The sequence below is a fragment of the Octodon degus genome, unplaced genomic scaffold (genome assembly GCF_000260255.1).
Source record: "Octodon degus isolate 3935 unplaced genomic scaffold, OctDeg1.0 scaffold00028, whole genome shotgun sequence".
Taxonomy (NCBI): Eukaryota; Metazoa; Chordata; class Mammalia; order Rodentia; family Octodontidae; genus Octodon; species Octodon degus.
The window spans coordinates 6,130,112-6,154,837 of NW_004524604.1; the positions used below are offsets into that span (position 1 = coordinate 6,130,112).

Sequence of the window (24,726 nt, forward strand, 5' to 3'; positions counted from 1 at the left end):
ACATATTTTATTTAGGGTTTGTATGCTGTGGTTGACCTCTCTTTAGCATGCAAACATGAGTCAAAAGCAAATTCCCAGTTGTTATGTTCTCTTCCCATGTTAGGTGAGCGGTTTTTCCCTCCGCCGTCTGGCCTGAGTTACTCCAGCTGGTTCTGTGTGGAGCACTTCAGCTGCGCCCCACACCACCACCCAGTCCGCTTGCTCACCGTGGTGCGGCGTGCTACCTCCTCGCAGCAGCACTATGTGTGCCTGGCCGTGGTCCTCTCCGCCAAAGACCGCTCTCTGATCGTCTCCACCAAAGAGGAGCTGCTCCAAAACTATGGTTGGTGTTGGCCTTTTCCTGTTTGCTTTCTTTGATTCTTTAAAAGTTTTAAAACTTCAGTTTGAGGCTGAAGAGATAGCTTTACAGCATCAGCCTCTGCCTGGCAAGCGCAAGGTCCTGAGTTTGATCCCATGTACCAAGCAGCAACAGCAACAAAAAACTTTAGTTTGATAGTCCTAAGGCCCAGCTATCGCTTCTTTTCCAACTTAAAATAGCAGAGTACAGGTTATGTGAGGTCTGCATACTTTACCAATGAACTTTGAGGCATTTTCCAGAGGCTTGGGAGACATCAGGAGGGAGAGCATGAAAGAGACGCCACCTCTTGCCAAGAATCACAGCTTTGCTCAGAAAGCAGTTCGTTCATTGGGTATATTTTAGTAAAGGTTATGATTGACTGTGAATTCTGTTTAGGTTACATTCCCAGAGCACTTCCTTCCACCTGTGACTCATGGTGCCTGAGACAGCAACCTTTCTTGTCCATAATACACCTTCAAGACCTCAGGGTTGCCGGTTCATAACCGGATCACAAGCATGCCATTACCTCACATTCTTACACAGAATAACTTAGACTAAATCATTTATCAGGCCCTTCTGAGATGACATAAATAACATCACATATAGATGTGTATAAATGTCTATTTTGAAATCATCTATTTTTGCTGTCTTGACTAGATAAAATGTCACATTGGCTCATAGGTGGTTGGGACTTGGTAACTGTTAACTGAATTTAAATGTTTTCCCATTAGATTGTAAGACCTCTCATCTTAGTCTTTGTGGTGCCAGCAGAGCTAAGTCTCAGTGAAATTAGTTCTTTAAAGGTGTCGTTATTGGCGGGTGGACAGAGCTCACTGGTGATAGGGCTCTTGCCTACTGTGCTCTGGGCTCTGAATTCAATATCTGGCAGCACAAACATTAATTATTTAAAATGTATGATTAGCACACTGTATTTGCTCCTTGCTGACATTTGCCCTCTTGGCTTTGGCCTGCTCGTGAGCTGCCTCACCCTTGCACTCAGGACACACTCTCGTCTTGCCCCTCTTCTGCAGTCCTGTAGTCGTGTCCCTTCCATCTTCCCCTGACAGTAGCCTCTCAGATGTCACCTCTGGTCTTTGCTCATACTCTGCTCTTTATGGGGAAGAAAACATCAAGTTGTGTTGGCTTTCAGGTCGTCTTACCCGAGGGACCATGATATCAGTACTGTTTAATATGTCTGTATCGAAAGCTGGATGGACCTGCATGTGAGACATCCCTGTGTGAACTCTTCCAGAAACCTGTTGCCTTTTAAACCGGCCTCTCTTTATTTTCCTGATTTGATGTATGACACCATAGCTAGTTAAATTAGCCCAGGTAGACAATGGAGTCCAGCTTGAAAAATAACACCCCTTCTAAAGTCTGACTATTCCATGTCTCCTTGTAATTCCTGGAATCTTCCCTAATTCTCACGCCTATTCTCATAGGCCTTATGGGGCTTACTATTCCTCGTCTCCAATCTTGATTCTTCATCTCCAATCTTGATTTTCTGTACTTTAATTTTCTATTTTGTATGTCTGCCCTACTAACCCTTCCACAAACAGTCATTGTTTTGAAGGCAACCCTGACCCTAACACAGTGCCTAGCATGTATGAAGATACAGTTGTGATGTAAATATATAAATAACAACTAGATAACCTGAGGAAAAACAATGAAAAAGTAAATGACAGTAGAAAAATTAGAGAAAGATAAAATTTAATCAACAAGTAAAGGGGTAGAACTAGAGATATATCCATATACTTGGAGTAGTTTGTATAGCTCTATTGTTTATACTAAGTGTAACATGCAGGGCTGCTGGAGTGATACGTGATTAGAAATGAACAACATACACGCGTCAGCCATTTGTGTGTGTCTCTCTAGAAGATACATGGCATGATAAAAATGTTTAAATGTAAATGTTTAAATTTTTCTTGCAGCAAAATACACCTTGCCATTACAGCACTGCCCTCACCCTAGCGCACACCCCATCGTACTTGCTGCTCCCCGCAGCAGCTCTGCAAGGTCTCTTTTGTGTTTTTTGTTCCACTTGTGGCTTCCTCCACATCCTAAATTGCTTCAACAGGTTTGCCTTTCGTGGTCCTTTGGACTGCATAGAAGAACCAGAAATCAATCACATAATGCCGTATCTGTTGAATCACGTGGACGAGGATTCACTCTTATTTTTACCGGCCTGCTCTTCTAGCACATGATCCTGGGCAGCAGGATTTAACACATTTTTTATAGCAACTGTAAAGTGCCCGCAAAAGAACTGCTTCAGAGGATGGCAGAAATGATGGGATGAATGTGTTCAAAGCGAGGGGAAGGATTCTGAGCGGAATTAATTGCAGTGTGTCTGTTTTAATTTAAATACTCACTGTATTTCATTCCTACCTTATATCCAAGTCTTCAGCCCTTTTTCTAACAAGATGTTGATTTCTTTGCTGTTGAGTTTTTTGAGTCACAAACGCATGCGGATACATGCCCGATCGGCCCATCAGCTATGTGGCTGTGTATACATTTTCATTCCATAGTTTGCCTTTGTGCTGGTGTGTTGTTGCCTTCGTTGTACAGAAAACTTTCAACCTGATTTGTCCTGGGTTTTGATGTCAGCTAGTCTCTTACATCGTTTATCATCACATTATTTTATTGCATTAACATCTTTTATTTCCTTTGCTGTTGAGACTTTCTTTGATTATAACTATGTATCTGGCTGGAGGAGATGTGGGTTTTATTCTGACTACGGATGAGTGTTATGTGAATAGGCTCTGTTCATGTGCCTCATTTTATTTGTTTTAACATGAAGTCACATCATGCTTATGGGGGTGCAAATAATTATCAGGATAGGGATGTTACTAACACAGGCGTTTGCATCTTTCTTTTATTGTTTCAGTTGATGATTTTAGTGAAGAATCTTCTTTTTATGAGATTCTGCCCTGCTGTGCACGCTTCCGATGCGGAGAGCTGATTGTGGAGGGGCAGTGGCACCACCTGGCCCTGGTGATGAGCAAGGGCATGCTGAAGAACAGCACAGCCACGCTGTACATCGATGGGCAGCTGGTCAGCACTGTCAAGGTATGCTTGCCCACCTGCCTGTGTGTCTGCCTCCATGCCATGGGCTTCCCAGGACATGCATGTGCATGTGTGTGTGTACATGCATGCATGTACATGTGTGTGTTAGAGGAGCATTTACAGTCTTAACTGTAGTTGGCTTTCAGTATCCACTTGAACAACATGTTAGGGTTATATGGGCCACCTGATTCCTGCAGCTGTGTCAAAGAGGAGTAGAAATGTCAGGTGATGAGGTGATGACAACTGTACTGACTGTGTCAGCCCTGGGCCAGATTGCTGAGTTCTTTTTCATTTAACGGTACAACTTGAAGGAGGCTTCAGTGAACTGTGAATGTACTGTTTTGTCACTACTCTGTTGCCATAGTAATTTAGTCCAGAAGTCTGTCTCCCTTGAAAGCTAGAGAATTTTTCCTCTGTGTTTGCTGACCTGGATTAGTCCCTGATAATTATGGGCATTCAGTTGTTTTTCTTTGTGTTGCTTGGACTGAAGTCAGGGTCTGGACCACACTAAGTGCATGTTCTATGCTGACCTGTCCCCGGCAGAAAGCCTGTGTGTGTGTGAGAGAGAGAGAGAGAGTGTGTTGCTGGGGACTGAACCCTAGACCTAGAACATGGTAGAGAAACCTGCCACCACTGGGTTCAGTGTGATGCTTGCTGAGTGAATGATCCTGTAGACCTGACTGTGGACTCTGACGAGAACTGAAGTAACCAGTGGAGAGCCCATGAGCTGTATTTTCTGCCCAGGAGTGAATATTGCTGTGAGAGAGCAGCACTAATCCAGATATCCAGAGTGCTTCAAGACCCAAGGCTCCAGGTGCCAGCCTGACACCCAGAGTGTTTCAGATTTCAGAGCACTTTGAAGTTTGTATTTTTGGCTTGGAGATACTCAACCAATGAAATCTGTGAAGATGTTCCAAAAACTAATAAATTGAAGTCTGAAACTTCTAATTGCAAACACTTTTTGAAAATGACTCAACATGCCACTACTTTCTACAAAATCCAGTGGAATTAGGTGCAGTAATAGGTGTGGGTTGAAGCTGGGGTGATGGCATGAATGTCCCTCCCATTAAGAGATGCAGGCAACATTATGGAAGCTGCACTAGCAAAAGCAGCTTCCTTTCCTTATGTCTTCTGCTCTACTTGCTGATACATTTATTGTAAATAAATTACTAACTTAGGCGTTGTCGGTAATCAGAAGTATAATTGTAAATCTGAGAATATCATTCATCAGTAGTTAGTATTTTACACTGAGATTAAAATTTGTGCATATAAATGATGGCATATATAGACTTTTTTTCTTTAGTAGTTTCTAGTGTTTTATAATTCTTTGCCCCCAGAAGCTGCTTTTCATCAGTACTTTTAATTAGCAGACTGTCATTGAAGGTAACTAATTTTAAGACTACTTGAATTCCATAGTGGAAAGTTCTGTTTTATATCCACCCTACAGTCTCAAGCGGCCAGATAGTGCTGGTGTCTCTGTGTCAGTGTTGTCGTTTCTAGCCTGGGTTTACCTTCAGAATGTGGTAAGAGGCTTTGCAGCTGCATCTCAGGACCAGTTGCAGGTCCAAATCTTTCCCTGCCCTGCATTGCCCACAAGGATTATTCTGGTCTCTTGTGAAGTTGTACGTTTGGAGAGAATAAAAATCCACAAGCTGAAGTCATCAGTCTTCTGGTAAAAACGCTTCTCCCATCTTACTGCTTCACTTGTCTTCCTGGCAGCTTCATTACGTCCACAGCACGCCTGGGGGCTCTGGCTCCGCAAACCCCCCAGTGGTGAGCACAGTCTATGCCTACGTGGGGACCCCCCCTGCCCAGCGCCAGGTGGCGTCGCTGGTGTGGCGCCTCGGGCCTGCCCACTTTTTGGAGGAAGTGTTGCCCCCTTCCAGTGTCACCACCATCTATGAGCTTGGACCAAACTACGTGGGGAGCTTTCAGGCGGTGTGTATGCCGTGTGAGTAACTCGCTTTGGTTCTTAGCAGTGTCAGTGCTTTGTGAGCAGATGCACAAAGTGCCTGCCTTTCTGCATTTTCTCCAGCAAAGGCCTGTTGGCTGCTCGCTCCCGTTTAAAGCGCTTCCTGCCACTGCTTCTGCTAGGCTTTTCTGATCATGCCTTTTACCTGCTCACTAATTCCCCAAGATCTCATTCCAGCTCAAAGATGTTAAGATAAGGGCCAGGGATACAGCTCAGTGGCTTAAGCACATGCTTGGTAAGTGTAAGGTCCTGAGTTCTATCCCTGATACCACACACAAAAAAAAAGACATTGAGATAGCCTCTGGAAGAGTCTTAACTCTTTACTCTTTCTATAAGTTCTCAGTGGGGCATGGTAGCGCAGATCTATAATCTCAGCACTCAGAAGGCTGAGGCAGGAGAATTGCTGTGAGGCTTGAAGCCAGCCCTCCCTCAAAAAATTAAAGCTAAAAGTAAAGTGTAGCTGCTGTCATGAAAGGAAGAACGAGTTGGCCTAATAAACACACACACGTGCTCAAAATGAGCCCGTCGAGCTGCTAAGCATGTGTTCTCCGCTTCCCTGCTGTGCTTGGCAGGGACAGCAAGGTGTAAGCGAGGACTCTCACTGGGGTGAGGCCTGTGCTGCCACACTCAGAGGCAGCCCTTTCCCTGCCTTCCCTTTCTCCTCTGAAGTTCAGGGGTGTTTGACAGTTTGCTAATAGCAGTTAAAATTCCATCTCCTTATATTCCACTATGTTGAGCGTATTTTTAAGAGTAAATCTTGGGCCAGATATAGTGTCACACATCTATAATCCTAGCACACAGGAGGTGAGACCTCAGGATCACTACAAGTTCAAGGCCAACCTAGGCTACAAAGCCAGACCCTGTCCCCACAAAAAACAAAAAAATATGAAACAGCAACACTTAGAATGTGAATTCTATGGCTAGACTTCTATTTTACTATTAAATGCCGTAAGAAGAGCTAAAAATTAAGTTTTTAAATTTAGCTACCTTCACTTCAAAAGATTTTGAAGTTTACCCAGTTAAAAATGATAGAATTAAAAATTTATTAGGGTATAGAGAATTACTCATGATTTTGAAGAGAATTATTCTTTTGAAGGTAAAGATGCAAAATCAGAAGGTGTCGTGCCCTTGCCTGTGTCCCTAGTCCCAGAGGAGAAGGTGTCCTTCGGTCTGTATGCACTGTCTGTGTCCTCCCTGACTGTGGCGCGGATTCGGAAGGTGTACAACAAGCTGGACAGCAAGGCCATTGCTAAACAGGTAAACAGAGCAACCTTCCTGTGTACTGCTGCCCTCACTGGGAAGTTTCTAGAGCCTTGGTGTGCTTATTGCCCAAGCATGAATGGTTGTGAAGAAGAGTGCGTCTCTTGGATTTTTGTTTTATTTGAAAATGTTTTCTTTCTTATTTTAATATATTCAGTATAATTCCCAGAACCTGAGAATGTGTTACATTATGTAGAAAAAGAAATTGTAGATTTCAGGTAACACTGGAATTAATCAAGGTAATCAAGTCACCTCAGAACAAGAAAATTATCCCAGATATCCCAGGTGGGCACCATGAGTCACAAGGGTCCCTAAAAGTAGAAGACTAAGGCAGAAGAGAAAATATTTCGGAGTGACAGTACATGAGAGAAGACCCAACTGTCATTGCTGGCATTAGAGTCAAAGACAGGGTACATGAAGCTGTAGAACACCAGGGGCCAGTGGGAGGTGGAAAAGGCAAGAAGTGAGGTCTCTTCTAGAGCCACTAGTGGAGCAGAGCCCTGCCAGTGTCTTGAATTGAATGCTTTGATTTCCAGTTTTTATTTCTGTCCTTCAGAACTCAGCTGTAAGATTACTAATGTGTGTTAAGACACTAAGTTGTTGGTAACCTTGTGCAGCTGTAACAATGAGTGCAGCTTCACCATTGACCAGTAGATTCCTTGAAAGACTGTTCCGCAGGGAATTTTGTTTTGTTCTGTTTTTCTTAGCATTTTACATGTTGTTTTATTGTTGCTTTGTCCTCCAGCTTTGGGGAAGTCTGTAATATTCCACTTACCTTTCTCTGGGTACTTTCAAAACTTGCTTTTTACCTTTGCCCTTTATTGAATCAAGTATGACATACTTAGGCTTTTGAAAAACCTGCATCTTGATTGGAATTCAGGACTGCAGAGATAGCTCAGGGAACTAAGTGTCTGTTTAGGCAAGCACAGAGACCAGGGTTCAATGTCCAGCACTGTAGGCAGAGCCAGCCCTGCCCTCAGGCGCACTCAGCTGGCCACTGGGTGTGGTGGTACACACCTGTAATCCCAGCACTGGGGAGGCTGAGACAGGAGGGGCACTATGAGTCCAAGAGTCTGAGCTGCATAGTGAGACCATGTACCAAATACATTACCAAAAAAAAGCATGCCTGATTCGAATTCAGTGGCCCTCTTAATTGTTGATTTATGGCTTTCACTAAATTGAAGTTTTCAGTAATTATTTATTGTTTCTTCAAATACCTGCTGTTTTCCCCCTTTTTTATTCTGGGACTCCAGTTAGCATATTTTAATCTTTCTCATATTATTTCCTTTGGCTATTGCTCATATATGGTTTTATCAGGCTTCTAATTTCAGCCAAAGCATATGCAGTTACTTAGCTGAAAGTGAGAATGTCTGAGTACATGGTTTCTACTAATTCTTATGTTTGTATTGACAGATGAGAAGTTGAACTTTTCTGGAGAACAGGTTTTATTCTGACAGTTGCTATTTGGAAAGTTGTCATTCAACATCTTTTCATGGATCTTATCTTGATTTCTTTTTTGTCATTGCTGAGACAAAATACCGAACACCCAAAGTTAAGGGAGGAAAGGTTTATTTAGCTCAGTTTGTGGAGGTTTCAGTCCATAGTTGGCTTGCTGCAAGGCAGAGTGGCACATGGTGGTGGGAAACAGCCAAAGCTGAGAGCAGAAGGTGAGGAGTAGCCAAAACAAGGCTGTTTTCTTCCCTTATATGGTATGCAGGAGACCCACCCCAGGGCAGGGGTAGCACTCACCCATAATCCCAGCCTTGGGCCATGAATCAATCACAAATTGATTGAAGCTCAACCCCATGACTGCATGAGGCTTTATGGGGGGACACCGAGACACAAACCATTATAGACCCCCTACTTTGTGTCAAGAATGATTTTGTTCAGGATACGAGAGTGGATGAAAGATAAATTCCTGCCTCTGTATATGTTTGTGCATGTGTGTTTTGTGTATGTATTGAATTGATGCTTTCTTTATGCATGTATAATTTATGAATTGCTATGTATGTGTGTGTACATGGTACGCACACAGAGAATTTAGCACTTCCTACACATACTTTACCTGGGAGCTCTGGTAGTTTGTGAGAAGGAAGTTTTCTTGGATCTGGGGCAAAGCTACAATGTTGACCGATGAGGCACACCACAGGCCCTGGGTGAGAACAGCCAGCAGCCCATGTCAGACCCTTGTCACCAAGAGTTCTGGTGCTGTGGGCCAGGGCTCTTGCCTCTTGGTAGCCTTCACTTACTTTTGAAGAGTTTCCACATGTTGGAAGTACTTACACATTTTAAAAAATAAATGCCTATTTTCTTAAACATTCTAATAAGGGGACAAACAAAAGATACATCAACAACTGCTAATGCAAACTTCATCAAAATTATCTATTTTGTTTTTTTTCCAGTAAAAATGTTCAGGCTGTTCATCTATAATGACATTACTTTTCTTTGCTATTCTTTAGTTAGGCATCTCCTCCCACGAGAATGCCACTCCGGTGAAATTGATACATAATTCTGCAGGACACCTGAATGGACCTGCTCGGACCATCGGGGCCACTTTGATTGGATACTTGGGTGAGTCCATGTCTGTGCTGTTTCCTTCCTCACTTGACAGTGTATAGATTCACAGCTTGCCAAGTTGGACTTCCAGCTGGCCCTCCAATAAATTTCAGTGTTTAGAGATTTTTTTTTTAATTTGACAATCTTGATTTGCAGTCAACTTTAAAAATTATAACTTTCCATGGACTCTTATTAATATTTTTTCTCTTTTGAGCACAAATTGGCAGTGACTACATATTTCCATATAATTTGCCATGAATTTCAGGTGACATAGGAAAAAACATAAAACTTGTATTAAAATTTAGGATGAGTATCAATTGTTTCATTCTTCAGTTCAGTGATTTTTCTAGTGAATTCTTCTATTACTTAGAAATGTCTAAAAATAACAGCTTCTGAATATAAATATTACATCTTCCTGTAATAAGTGGTGGACAGTCTACAGAGCCTTAGGTGTGCTATCTCTTTAAAAAGGTTTTTTGTTTATTTTTGTTCATTTGGTTTTTCAAGGGTTTTGTTATTGTTAGGTAAGATCTTGGGTTGAAATGCAGCCAGGCCCTCCAGAATTCATAGTCGCTATTTTTGCTGTGCCGAGCAGTACATGGCGCGGGTGCCTTTCAGATGAGCAAGGAGCTGGTGCCGTGTTGGCCTGAATCCCATAAACAGGGAAGTCCACCAGCGCTTGGCAGGTGGTGATGCCCCACAGTGTGCGCAGCCCAGCTTTGCTTGTCCTCCTGACACCGCTGCCCTGTCAACAGTGTCCCTCGTGCCACGCCTGTGGTGGCGTCCTTCCTGCGCTCCACAAGTGCTCACTGTGCACGGCTCTGTGTCCCTGTCCCTTCACAGCAATACTGGGACACAGCAAGAGGAGTGTGGGAGGTGCCCACGATTTTAGGGAGTAGCCCTCCGCTGTCCCTGTGGACATCAGGTCACACATTAGCTCTGTGAACACCTTTTTTCTTACCGAGGAACTGATGGGACTGATCTGACTGCCCTAAAAGGCAGTTTTTAAAATCTAGTGCCATACCATATGAGAATGTTATAAATACTGCAAAGCACATAGAAGTATAAAATGTATATTAATGTTTGCTGGAGGGCCGGCCAAATAGCTCAACAGATTAAAGCCCCTGCTTAAGCAGACACAGGGGCTGGGAGTTCCATCCCTGGGCCTGCCGTGCCTGCTCCAACCCTGGATACTCTGAGCCATTGAGACTGGGCGTAGTGGTGCTGCCTGTAATCCCAGCTCTTGGGAGGCTGTACACAGGAGAATCACTATGTTTATTATCTACTCAGTGAGACCCTGTAGACCCTGCCCTAAATACAAAAAAAAAAAAAGAAAAAGAAAAATCTATGGACCGGCCAAATAGTTCAGTGTATTAAAGGACCAAGGGTTTGATCCCTGGGCCTGCTATGCCATTTCTGCCCCCTGGGGCACACTGAGATGGCAATTGAGACTGGGCATGTGGCATGTGCTTGTAATCCCAACTTTTGGGAGGCTGTAAACCTGCAGATCACTATGAGTCTGATCTAGTAGTGAGACCCTGGACACCCTGTAGACCCGTCCCTTAAAAAAAAAAAAATTGCTGCTTATGTGTGTGTGTGTGTGTGTGTGTGTGTGTGTGCGCGCGCGCGCGTGTGTGTGTATGTGTGTGTTCTCCCTTCTACCTTAAGGTGCTGTCTGTATTGTAAACTTCTGGTTCACATGGTCCTCCTGCCTCAGCCTCCAGAGTAGCTGGAACTGTAAGCATTCACCACCATGCTCAACTAACTAGTTTCATATTTTTTAAATTCAGCTTGAGCAGTAAGCAAGTGATATATAAGTGATGCCTTTTGTAACAATGTTGGACAGTCCTATGACATTTTCTGTCTCTTGTTTTCATTTATTACCCTTTTTTTAAAACCATTTTTTTTGTATCTGTATATATGAAATAGGATAGATATACAGCTACTTTCTCTTCATTCAATAAGAAAGATTTGTACTAATAGTGTTTGGATAGGATATCATGTCTGCATCTTATAATATGAATAACCACTACAAAGACAATATACAATGTATTAATTATTGAAACTGTCCTACTAATCAGTTTTGAAACTGTCTCATTGCTATTTGTTTCTCAATAAAATTAATAAAAAAATGTTGAGAATGTAGATATGGTTTGAATGGGCACAGTTAGAGATGGGATTGTGCTTCTATGAAGTTGGGCTCCCTGGAGTCATACCCACCCTGTCACTACATCCCTGAACCTGGAGCAGCCTTGGTAGTGGCCAGAGATGGAAGGTGCCTCCTCCCCACCAGCACCTTCCCTGATTGCATTGTCATTGGTGAAGCTGCATCAGTACATCCCCAACAGAGCCCATTGAGACCACCTGTGCAGCTCAGAGCCACGTCCCCTGCACCTCTGCTTTTGAGGCCTATAGGTCACTCTCATGGACCTAGCACAGACATACCCAGGTCCTCTCTGCATCCTGCCCCCTGCTCTGCTCCAGGTGTATACAGGACCCCTTCTATATACCTGTGAATTTTAGTTGTTTAGAATTTTTATTGTAGAGCAGGAGATTTTTAAAATCTCAAGTTTCTAGTTAGAAACAGGCTACTTAAGATGCTTGCTTGGGTTCTTGTTGACATGGGGAATTTAATTGTTTCTCACTGTCTTTTAATCAGGAGTAAGAACGTTTGTCCCTAAGCCTGTTGCCACTACTTTGCAGTACATCGGGGGCGCGGCGGCCATCCTGGGCCTGGTGGCCATGGCCTCCGACGTGGAGGGGCTCTATGCTGCTGTCAAGGCCCTGGTGTGCGTGGCCAAGAGCAACCCACTGGCCAGCAAGGAGATGGAGAGGATCAGGGGCTACCAGGTCTGTACCTCGCTGCCGGGCCTTCCCTTCACTCTGCCTGCAGGCACTGAACCTGCCAGGTGCCATCATGAGAAGTCATGCGTACCAACCTGGGCTGCGCCATTGTCTTCACTTTCCTTTCTCCTTTTTCTCCCTTCTCCGCCAGTCTTGACTTTGGCAACATTGGTTACACACAGCTTTGATGGGTGCAGTTGAAGAGACAGTGGCCCCACCTCCATGACCATGCGCTCCCCACCCCCTCAGATGCCAAAATCTGCAGATGCTCAGGTCTTGTCCAGAGCAGAACAGATTCTACATACAGTTATGCATATCTCCCTGTGTGCTTTATCTGCTTGATTTTTATTTTTATTACTTCATTTTGCAGGACATAATGGTTATGGGGAGCTGGAACAATTTGTAACGTGCCTCCATTCTCTCCTGCCCCTCCCCTCCCACCCCACCTCTTCCACCTCCTGGCCCCTTTCCCATTTCCAAAGCTCTGTTTCCATGCTTTTCAGTTCCTTTTAAAATCCTCTTTTCCTCTCTTCCTCCCCACGCCTCTTGTTGCTTTCCCAGTTGAAGATTCCCTGCTTCCTATGACCTGCCTTTTACTTTGCTTTTTACTTGTATTTTGGGTTTCTCCTATACATGAAACATGCGATATTTAAGCCTGTGTGTCTGATTTATTTTACTTAGCGTTATGGTCTCAAGGTGCATCCATTTTCCTGCAATGGACCCCACTTTATCTTTTTTATGGCAGGGTACGACTCCGTAGGTAAATACCACATTCTCTTTATCCTTTCATCTGTTTGTTTGTACATAAAGACTGCTTCCACATTTAGCTGCTATGAGTTGTGCTGCTGTGGTCATGGGTATACATGGGTCACTGGGATATGTTGCCTGACTCTTCTGGGGAGATTCCCAAAAGGGAATAGCTGAGTCAAATGCCTATATACTTTAATTTACCTCTAGATTACTTACAATGTCTCATTCAATATAAGTGCTTTGTAAATCCGTATTGTCTAGGAAATTATGACAAGAAAAAAAATCTATTCCAAATTTTTTGGGGGGCTTGAGAATTTGTTTTGGAGGAAGAGTCTCTCTGTGTAGTGCAGACTGGCCTTGAATTTACCCTGTAGCCCAGACTGACCTTCAACTTGTAGTGAGCAACCCACTGGCCAGCAAGGAGGTGGAGAGAGAGCACATCTAAACTGCGTGGAACCTATCGCAGCCTTCCCGAATATTGGGATTGCAGGCATTCCCACCTCCACCCCTTAACCCACGTCTGACTGAATTTGGGTGTAGAACCTTGCTGTGGAGCTGTGGCAGCACTTGCACATCGACTATGTGCTTATTGGGTATTTTGTGGCAGTGGGAATGACAGGGTCATCTCATGCCCTACTCAGGAGACTGCCACATCTGATTTCTGTGTGACTCCTTTCCACCTGATTATCTCCCATGCTTGGTCAGGAAATGCAAAGCCACTAGAGGATCAGTGTGCCTTCACTATTCCTAAACACTCAAGTGGAGTTGGAAATAAGCAGCATTCACAGTCTATGCAAGAGTTAAGCGGAAATTTACCTGTAAGAAGTAATTTGAGCAGCCACGGTGTGGGGTACACAGCTGTAATCTCAGCTTCTTGGGACACTGAGACAGGGGGATTGCAAGTCCCAGGCCAGCCTGGGCAGCTTAGCACCACCTGTATCCCAAATAGACAAACAGACAGCCACCTAGCAGCAGTTTATCAGAGATAGACAGAGAGATAAAGACAGACAGAGACAGAAACACAGAGAAATGCATCTCAGTGGTAGAATATACATCTTGTGTGTGAAAGGTTCTGGGTTTAACCCCCAGCACCACAGAGGAAAAGTAATGCAAAACAAGTATTTGGTGCAAAATTAAAGTCCTCTATTATAGATGAAATACAGATAACTTCTACAACATTATAACTTTAGCAGTTAGTCTACTGGTAATGAAAATGCTGTTTACTGAACTGTATAGATTTAATTACACCATTTTCATGAGTGCTCTGCTTTGCAATACTTTCAAAATGATTGTTGTAGCGTTTTTGTTTTTGTTTTTTTTTTTACCCACAGAAAGGAACCAACTATAAGTACCAATAACATGATGATTGCAAAGTGTGCTATAAATACCCTACATTATACCATTAAGCCTTTAAATTTCTACATACAAAGTCTATTGCAAAGTGAATAATACTTTTGAGTATGTATAGAGAAAAAGCACAGAATTGCATTGTGTGACAGCAGCGACTAGCTAAACATTTATGTGGAATTAAGGGGTTAATGTAAAAGTGAGTATTGCAGTAGAATGAAAGAACTGGTTTCTCAGATTTTCTCTAATGCTATCTTGGACACAGTACAAATTCAGAAGCTAGCATAGGCATTGCTCCGCGTAGGTGCGCATGTGAGAGGTAGCCGGCGTGCTTACCCGTGGATGCTGGCCTCTTGCTCTCTTATAGCTGCTGGCGATGCTGCTTAAGAAGAAGCGACCTCTCCTTAACAGCCACATCCTTCACCTGACCTTTTCCCTGGTGGGAACTGTTGACAGTGGGCATGAGACCTCCATCATTCCGAATTCCACCGCTTTCCAGGACCTTCTTTGTGATTTTGAGGTATCTGCAGAAACACTGACTCATAACAGTACACACTTGATGAAGCTTTTTCTTATTGTATGTAATGACAGATTTGAACTCTCTTCTCTAAGATGGGTTTCAAGTTCTACAATTTTGTGATGATCATACTTAATATGAGGTAGTAAAACAAAAAAGTAGGGTCCTAGTTAAGCTCCTTCCCTCCACATATATTCTACCGAACTATACCGAGGTGAAGCGGTGCAGTGCCTTTGCTTAACTCGCTAATCCAGTGCTTTATAAGAGGCAAACATTTTCATTCAGAAAATTCTGGTAGAAACTTTTCTGCAGTAAGCAAGAATTTTGGTTTATAACTTTCGTTAGTAGCAACTACATAGTAAAGCCCTGTTCATTTTGCCAGTCTCATCATTTGCTTTCTGCTATCTCATTGCCCAGGAGAGCTTCTGCTCGCTCCACAGGGACCCATGAAGCACTCGTGTCCTTCGGCAGTGTGTTCTGTGTGTGAGTTGCCACACACTAAGTTGCACGCTGAGTCCGGAAGCCTGCAGGGTCCCCAGGCACTCTGAGTGCAGAGGTTGTGTCTCCTAAGTCTTTTGTGCCCCTTTCCCAGCAGAAGCTTGCCAACCCTGACCCGCAGCCACTGCTCTTTTCTCTTAAGGTTCCTGTATGCTGTTGGGTCACTTAAGGATCCCCTAGAAAGCAGACTTTGAGGCCTAATTATTTGATTGAAACTATATTTTCAGAGCTTCCTCATGGCTTCCTTCCAAGTCAAACTCTGGCCTGTCCGCAGAACACAGCCCCTGCAGCCCTAAGTGGTGTTAATAGTTTTTGGCTGTCTTGGAACTTGCATGTCTCTTCCCCGCTCTCCAGGACCACCGATTCTCATCCTTTCTGCTACCTTTAATATCACTTTCTGACTTCTCTGTCTTCATAGTTTAAGTAAAAATCCAGTCCCACTCCTTTATCTTTGCTGCGGTTTGCTTTGCTTTAGACTCTAACCTTGACATCCAAATTCCAGACTTTTTTCTAACTTCTTGCTCAGCAGTTCCATTTTTATGTTCCAGCAATACCTTAACTGAACTTAACATCCCTCCCCAAATTAGTTCTTCCTTCTGACTTTCCTGTTTCTACTAATAAACACCATTCCCTGGGTCTGAAATTATAAAATCAGACTCCTCCTTCCTCCCTGCCTATAAACAGGGTTGACACTCGGTCATGTAGATACTGTTTTTGCATTTCCTATAATCTACATTTTCTGGTTCTGCTGCAGCCTGATCCAAACCCTCTTAGCTCATAGCGTACCTATCATTCTTCCTACCCCTCCTCAGGCTGTCCTGTCTGTCCTTGTGACCTTTCTTTCCTTTTTGTTGTTGTTCAAGTATAATTATCTCACATTTTCAAGAACTTAGAGTGATTTCCCTTTCCTACATAATAAATATAAATTTCTAAGCTTGGTATTTATTTGAAGCCTCTTTCTCTTTTAGAATATACTTGTTATTTTTTGAGTCAGCCACTATATTAGTTGCTAAAGATGTTTTTAAAAAAACTTCCCAGGACAGGGAAAAAAATCCTTCAAGAGTCTGTGCCTTAAGGTGGCTAGTATGCTCTAATATACAGGCAAAGAATTAGACCAGGATTTATGAAAGCACAGAGAAGCGGGTGCAGGATTTGGGAGGACTAAGGAGCCTGCCTGCCTAGCCCAGCTTAGCATTGTTTTTGTCTGTAACTAACAAATTCAAATCATGGACTGTCTTTAGTTTTAAATTTCCAGTTAAAATCTGATACGTAACGATCAGACAAGTAGTTGCTTACAGATTTTGGTTTCATTTCACAGCATATTGCAGACTTTATGGCTGATAGTATCTTTTATTCCCCCAAACCTCAAGTGGGCTCTAAACACTTACTTCATCCCATTTTTAACTCAGCCCTTTCACAAACATAAGTAACATGTAGTAGTATCCAAACGTACAGTGCTGCCTAGAATTTACATTGCTCATCTAAAGACATTCCTGCTAGTTCAAGACCTATCCAGTGTGACTCAGTTTCTCCAAATCGCTCTTCCTGTCCTTTCTGCGTGTGCTTTCATACAGTGACTTTTGTATTTCCTAACCTCCAAGGTAGATTTACTCTTTTTGCTCTAACTTTTTTCTATTTATTTATTTATTTATTTATTTATTTATTTGGTGCAGGGTCTCGCTACACAGCTCAGACTCATATTGATCCTCCTGTTTCAGCCTACCCAGCAGTGGGATTACAGATGCATGCCACCATGCCCAGTTTTGGTGGCCAGCTTGGCACACCCAGGGTTCCGGGGCCTGCATGGCATGCAGTGCCGGAGGTGGAATCCAAGTCTTTGCACTTACCGGACAGGTGTTTAGACTGCTGAGCTATCTCCCCAGCCCCTAACTTTTTAAAAGGACTTTTAAAAATTCTTTTATTTACCCACATGTGTGGTATCTATGCCATTCTGTTTCCGTCAAGTTTGATTCTTCTGTCTGTATAAATTCTTTTTACACTTTTTGAAAGGCAGCCATGCTAGTGATAAATTCTGAAAACCTTTTGCCCCCTTTGGGGCAGGACATTTGCGTGGAATACACTTCTGGCTGACGACTTTTATCTTTTTTCCCACTGTAAAGATACCAGTCGGCCTGTTGCCTTGTGCTCTTCTGCTATGGGTTTGCTGACCTGCGAGGTCCCCTTCAAGCTTGAAACTGCTCAGCCTCAGTTCTTCTCTTGTCCCTCTTCCCTTTTCTGAGCAGCAGTCACACATAATACCTTAGATTCTGGTATTATTTCACAAATAAGTAGTCTACCCTTTGGCCCTTTGTTTTGCTGTTTTTCCTGGTACTTTCTTGTGAGTAGTATCTACTACAGATTGATTTTTTCTGCAATGTCTAATCAGCTAGTCATGTCATCTGGTACATTTTCCACTTTAGATATTTTGTTACATCGAGGAGTTCATTTAGCAGCTATGGCTGTCTTCCATTCATCTATTCATTATGCTCATCCTTTTTATTCTCAAACGTGTAGAGCATATTTACACTTAGATATAGACTTAAAGCATGATAATTCCATCTGTCATTTTTGGCCTGTTCATAGTGATTTTGTTTTCCTCATATGCATAAGGGAGTTACAAAATAAAAATCAGTAAGAATTATAGTCAATTATTTATATAAGTGAAATGCTTGATTAGTTGTCACTGGATTAGCATTTGTGGCATTTTTTAACTTTAAATCTATACTGTTCTTTATATTGCAGGTCTGGCTCCATGCACCATATGAGCTTCATCTCTCCTTATTTGAACATTTCATTGAGCTGCTGACTGAGTCCAGGTATCAGTTTCTCCTCGAGGAGATGGTTGTTCACTGAAAGGGAAACTGACAGGACAGTGGGCTCATCCTTCTTTCTTTTGCAGTGAGGCTTCCAAGAACGCCAAGCTAATGAGGGAATTCCAGTTAATCCCAAAGCTGCTCCTGACTCTTCGGGATATGTCTCTGTCCCAGCCAACCATCGCTGCTATTAGTAATGTGCTGAGCTTCTTGCTGCAAGGTTTCCCCAACAGCAATGATCTGCTCAGGTAGTGAAAACACCTGCGTTTGTCTTCTTAGTGACTAGAAGGGTCCGTGAGTTTGGATGAATGAGGTGCACGCGATGGTTCCTGTGTCTGTGTAGCACCTGTCCTGTCAATGCCACTGGAGACCTCTGGAAGGTGTGCACTACACTCAGGGCCTTGGGGTCCTGCCCCTTTAGGGCAGCGACAGTCGTTGCCCCTGGGGAATCATAGAAAAGATGTGGATATTGGCCACACGAAAATGTTCAATGCAGAATTCTCAGACTGCTGCCTTTTTCCCCAAACCCTGCTAATTTTCAGCTGTGCACGTGCACACACACACACACATCACCACTTTTTTATTTGGTCTCTAGCGCTCAGATATATTTTATTCTTACATATTAAGACTGTATGATGTATTCTTTTGATGTAGTAGTAGGGCGTATTTGTGGAATGTTTGCACAAATATACATTTGTTTATATCATAATCCCCATCTAAAAATGGATGAAAACTACCTAAGCCACATAGCGTTCAGGTAGGCAGTTGCATAGACTGGGCTTGGTCACCACTTCTCATGTGATCCCCTGGATGACGCAGGTGAAATCACACCCCTGGGTTAGATCACCCTCAGTCAGCCAGTCTCCATTCTGTGGAGTTGGCAGTCGTTCATTTTTATATTAATTTACCTAGAAATTTTTTTTTTAAGTTGGTGACTTAAAAAAAATTGTTTTTTTTAAGTTGGTGACCTGGACACTGAGAGTTATTTTGGGAAATTAGCATTATCACCAATATTTATTTATAATTTTTCCTGGTATTGTACTGATTGCTTTATTGGAAAACTATAACCAAAACTTTTCGAAGTTTTAATTTTTTCCCTCCTTTATAAATGAAGAAACAAAGGCTCAGAGAAGTTAATCTGTTGGACCCGGGTCACATAGTTAAAAAATATTAGAGCTACAATTTTAACTCTATCTGTATTTCTGAATCCCAAATTCTTAATTACTCCACTATGGTGTATCCATATGGATAATTCAGAACATTTGAACTTGAATCAATCATGCTGTTTGGGTTTTGAAACCATTTGAGTTAGTGCATTAAAAAATTCATACTTCTAAAGACCTAAATTTTCCCTGTATTTTAAAAACATTGTGTATGTATGTTAGTGTTATATATTTGTTATTGGAGATGGTCCATGAGGAAAAACAAATACATCAAGTAAATGCCCAAGAGATAAAAATAAGAAATACTGTTTTGTTTCCATTTCTTTGTATTTTGTTACTTGTTTTGAGGAAAGAAAAATAAAATTCATAATCTTTTTTTCCCCTTATTTAAAGGTTTGGCCAGTTTATTTCTTCTACTTTGCCAACCTTTGCAGTTTGTGAGAAATTTGTAGTTATGGAAATAAATAATGAAGAGAAACTTGACACTGGTAAGTTGATCCTAGAGTTTGAGAAAGACAGAAATTAACTAACTGCTGTACCCTTCTCTTTTGCTACAAAGTGATGATGTTATATATTTTTTCCTTACTTTGCATTTTTTGAACTTTCAGGGATGTATCTGCATTATATCAAGCCCATTCAGTATGCAAAAGGATAGCACTGCCTACAAAATATAGTGGGATCTTTGAAGTAAATTTTACTTTAAGAGTAAGATCTTCAGACCAATAAAAATTTTACAGCTTTTGTAGCCTTTAACAAATTCTAGTCATTTGAACATTTTTTGATTTTTTAAAATTTATGTTCCTTTTGAAATATAATGCCTGCTTTATGTGGATTATATCTATTTTCTGTTATTTTTATTTTCCTTTGTAAGTATTTAGTAGTCACTGGGATAAAGAACATTTTATTAGAATTATTTTTTGTGTAAGAATAATATAAAAATAACACATCATATATCCTGTGTAATACATTGCATCCAAGTAGTTGTAGGTTGTGAGTTCCTGAGTCCATGATGAACACCGTTTGCAAAGCACACTTACGGCATATTTTTCCCTCTGCTGCCATATGTTTTCTCTTCTGTATTCTAGGGTAGGAAGTTTATTGCAGGTACTGAAAGCCTGACCTCTGTGATTAAATTCACAGATTTGTAGTCAGTTAACCTGGCTCCCATCTGTGGATTCAATCAACCTGATACTGAAAATATTTGGGGGCAAGTTACTTCTGTGAGGCACACATACAGGTGTTTTTTCTTGTCATTCTCTAAACAGTACAATAATAGAACAGCCTTTTGCCATAGCACGTATGTTGCATTATGTAATATAAGGCCATGAAAGATGACCTGAAACATGGGGGGGGGGTATAGGTTATGTGAGGAGGCTGTGCCATGTTGCAAAAGGGATTTAAGCATCTGTGGGGTTGGTGTCTCATGAAGGCCCTAGCACCGGTCTCCCATGGACATGGATAGCTGTTTCATTCAGCGTTATTATCCTCTCCCATTTTTTCACCAGCGTACCAAATGCATGATTTTCATTCATCTAAAACTCCATGCTTGTAGAGGGTACAGAAGACCTGGATGTAAGGGTCACTGCCTTGGAAAGGAGTTCTTCTCCTCTATGTTGACTGCTTTGTCCTGAGCACAGTCTTTCCCGTGTGTCATAAGTAAGGAAAAGTACTGGAATCGTGATTTCCAAAGGAGAGGTTAGGAGACTTTGAGAGACTAAGTGAATTACTGCAAATCACAGGGTGAGTTAGTGGCGGGTCTGCCATTCTTGTGGAACAATACTGATATTCCTTTGGTGAGGCAGATTTGCAGTGGATTTGAAGAATAGAGATCAGATCAAGGACAACACTTATTGAACACTATTAAGTGTTCTGTACCATACCTCTGTGATACAGGTACTGCTATCCAATTTTATGGGAGAATTTTAAATGTCTATGTAGATTATCACTTTATTCTAGAAATAGTATTTAAAGGAAGTGATTCTCACAGCAATTTAGGTCAAATGGTGGGATGCTTTTGATAAGACAATTTGCAAATCACTAATCTATGCCTCTTGGAAGAAAAAAGGATCTTCAGTTTTCCTGGGTGTACTTGAAGCATCCGTAATGAATAAAACATTAAAGTACATTTTAAAGCCAATAAATGTCCAGGGTGCAAATAAGGAAAAGTATGTATGCAACCCTAAAGTTCAGCCAAGCCTCACTGTGGCATACAGGGGAATGTTCGAGGCGCCTCATCGCCTCCAGCTGTCCATCTAAAGCTGACCTAGACCAGCAGCTTCCAAAACCCAGGCCAACCACTTTCATAGATAGTCCTGGTGCCCGTCCTCCACATTTGTGTGTCATTGCCTCTGTTCTAGGCTGTGTGATTCTCATTTTTCTTTTCACAATACAGTTATTGAATACATTTGTGCTTCTTATTTTCAGTATTTACGTTTGTAAATTTAACTGTGCCCTTCAAAAAGAAACTAGAAATTCATGTTCTTAAGAGGCTGGGGCAGCAGTTAGTACTTTGATTTTATGGTCCTTAATTGATGGCTTTCCCCTATTGCAGAATAAAGTGGAGTACTAATGTAAAATAAGGTTTAAAACCTTTTTTAGTTATACAGGTACTGTCAAATGTACAAGAACAATTTCCATGGCTCTAAAGAGAAATGATTTCATTGATCTTTTTCCTTGTCTATGTCAGTGGAAAACATTTTCTAAAAGGCTTATTTTTCAGTGAGATTTCAGGAGATCACGTTGAATATGTTACCTTAGTGTCTTACTTTTCTCTTGTTGATCAGGCAGAATACCCAACACCCAAATTAAAGAGGGAAAGGTTTCTTTAGCTCACAGTTTGTAGATTCAGTCCATACTCAGCGGGCTCCAAGGCAGAGTGGGATGTGGCAGAGGGCAGCAGTCCATGGTGGCGGAAGACAGCAAAACAGCAAGAGCAGAAAGGGAGGAGAGCAAGAGCCGGCCCTGTCCTTCCCTCGTACTGTATGCAGGTTGCCTGCCCCAGGGTGGGTGCAGCACGTGCACCCGTGATCCCAGCGTTGGGCTATAAATCAACCACAAATGCTCAGAGCCTGCCCCACGATTTCAGGAGTCTTTGGCAGAACATCTCAACATAAACCATAACACTTAGTTTAATGTATTTCTTCTATTGTAGGAACAGAAGAGGAGTTTGGAGGTCTTGTGTCTGCTAATCTTATACTTTTGAGGAACAGACTGCTAGATATCTTGCTAAAACTAGTTTATACATCTAAAGAAAAGACAAGCATTAACTTGCAGTAAGTAAAAACTTTGGAATTGATTATACCATGTGCCAATACTGGTTAATCATGTCAAGTAAAAATGAAATTGCCACTGACTTTATTTATGTACATTTTTTAAACTATGAAATACATAGTATCTCAGGAATGAAGCTCAATTATATCTTTTAATTTGAAAGCCTAATTCCTGAAATTAATTTCATTCCTTTCACTCCACCTGTCTGTGACTAGAGCTTGTGAAGAGCTGGTCAGGACCTTGGGTTTTGACTGGGTTATGATGTTCATGGAGGAGCACCTGCACCCGACCACGGTGACGGCGGCCGTGCGCATTCTCGTAGTCCTGCTGAGCAGCCCACCCATTCTCATCAAGTTCAAAGAAGGGCTCAGCGGTGGAGGGTGGCTGGAGCAGACAGATTCCGTCCTAACCAATAAGATCGGAACTGTATTAGGTACGGTACCTGGATAGGCAGCTGCTTTGTGTTCTGTGTTCAGATCTTTCAGATGCTTATTCTCCAGGTTAGCTGTTAACCAGTACGTGTCATAAACTGTAATTATAGAATGAAAAACTTTGTTTTCAAATTCAGTTATAGGACATTATGATTTGCAAACTCTGTGTTCCTACTATAATGTTTTGTAATATGGGTCCTCTTGCCATCTATAAGTAAATAATTAGCAAATTGTCAACAGGGAAAGTAGTAGTAGTGATAATAGATGTTTGAGTATGCATTCTGTTTTGGTTACTACATTGGTTGTGTAGTAACTTACTTCATTTACATAGTAATTATATGAAATGTAAATGACACCCTAAGGAATTTACGGATTCAAAAGCCAGACAGGTGTGAAGCCATTCGAAGCCACACAGCTAGAAAGTATTGAAGTTTGAACCCCACCCAAGCTAGAGTCTGCTCTCGGTGCTTGGGGGCCGCAGCTAGCACTCCAGCCACAGCTCCTTGTTTGTCCCCTGCCACACAGAGCATGGGTGTGAGCTTGTAGGTAGTGCAAGAAAACCAGAGCGTCCTGTCTGCACATTAGATGGATTTGAATTGGCATTGTTCTCTTCATATTAATGATCTTACTTTGGGAACTATGTATTTGAAGATAGTGCTTTTGTTGAAAAGCATAGTCATCAGTTCTTCATCTTCGTCTTTTTGAAATGGGGTTTCATTATGCAGCATAGGCTGGCCTTCTGCTCACTTTGTAGCCCAGGCTGGTCTCAAACTCACAATGATCCTCCTGCCTCAGCCTCTGGAGCACTGGGATTGCAGGTGTGCACAACCACACCCCACTGGTCTTCAGTTCTTAAAGTATTTTAATGATACATTTGTCCTGTAATGTTACATAAAATCATGTGTAATTGTGGTCTGTCTGATCCCAAGGAAATGATTACAAGAGCTTTGTCAGATGCAAAGGGTAGAGATCAGAAAAAAAGATCAGAGATCAGAATTTAAATGCAGTCTGTTTATTTAAGACATGTAAAGGTATTATCTGTGTTACTGGTATTACTTCAGCTATCAAGGTGAATGACAGGATGACAGAGCTTCTGACATAGGACTGTGCTGTTATTGTTAAAGAAACTTTGTATGTGATACAGAAGGAAGAGGTGTCACTTCTAATGAAGTAAAAATGATTTTTTTGAAGAAAAATCATTTGCTTTAAAATATTTTTTAAGTTACTGTGGTTTGTTTCTTGGTTGTTTTTTTTTTTTTTTTTTTTTTTTTTTTGAGGATGTGCTTGAGACAGGGTCTTACTGTGTAGCCCAGGCTGTCCTTAAACTCATGGAGATTCCCCTGCCTCAGCCCGCCATGTGTTGAGACTATAGGCGTGCATCATTGTGTCCAACATTAAATTATTGTTATAGGTACTTTTTGTACTCTGAAAAATAGATCAGTATTTTGCATGGACTCTGGGTAAGACTGCAACCTAAAAATGTGTTTATTGGGAATAGTTTCATAGCAGGAAATTTAGCTTACAGAAGAAAAGAATATCTACTAAAGAATAACAAAAAAGAACCATTTCTTTTTTAAAATAATCTTATTGTAAAGAAAAAACAATTTCAAAACAAGATGATAGGAGGGTAATAATGGTTAATACATTATGTATGTTATTTTTAAATTAATTACTTAGAGTACAAGATATCAGCATTTAATTATCCAAACAATATTAGCACAAACCTTTCTTTTCAATGAACTAAGAAATTAGTAGTATAATTGTTTTAACTGCTATATATTTTTTTTATTTTATTTTTTTTACTTTTCCCTTTTCTCCATTCTCTCAACCCAGTTTCTCTTTCCTTTTGAAGTGTCTTCCCCTTTATAGTGGCTGTTGTCTATTTAGGATCCCATTTCCTCTTTC

The 24,726-nt window shown here is 41.6% G+C and overlaps 1 protein-coding gene across 1 annotated transcript in view; it reads left to right on the forward strand.

The window, feature by feature from the left end:
* Wdfy3 (WD repeat and FYVE domain containing 3) overlaps positions 1 to 24,726 on the forward strand; it is a 311,759-nt gene that overhangs the window by 194,291 nt on the left and 92,742 nt on the right. The window contains exons 19-30 of the mRNA XM_023712946.1: positions 104 to 322; positions 3,222 to 3,403; positions 5,120 to 5,351; positions 6,469 to 6,629; positions 9,092 to 9,203; positions 11,848 to 12,038; positions 14,497 to 14,649; positions 17,887 to 17,960; positions 18,044 to 18,205; positions 19,514 to 19,608; positions 22,272 to 22,392; positions 22,606 to 22,823. Of these exons, the coding sequence (XP_023568714.1) occupies positions 104 to 322; positions 3,222 to 3,403; positions 5,120 to 5,351; positions 6,469 to 6,629; positions 9,092 to 9,203; positions 11,848 to 12,038; positions 14,497 to 14,649; positions 17,887 to 17,960; positions 18,044 to 18,205; positions 19,514 to 19,608; positions 22,272 to 22,392; positions 22,606 to 22,823 (1,920 nt within the window). The remainder of the gene's footprint in view (positions 1 to 103; positions 323 to 3,221; positions 3,404 to 5,119; positions 5,352 to 6,468; positions 6,630 to 9,091; positions 9,204 to 11,847; positions 12,039 to 14,496; positions 14,650 to 17,886; positions 17,961 to 18,043; positions 18,206 to 19,513; positions 19,609 to 22,271; positions 22,393 to 22,605; positions 22,824 to 24,726) is intronic.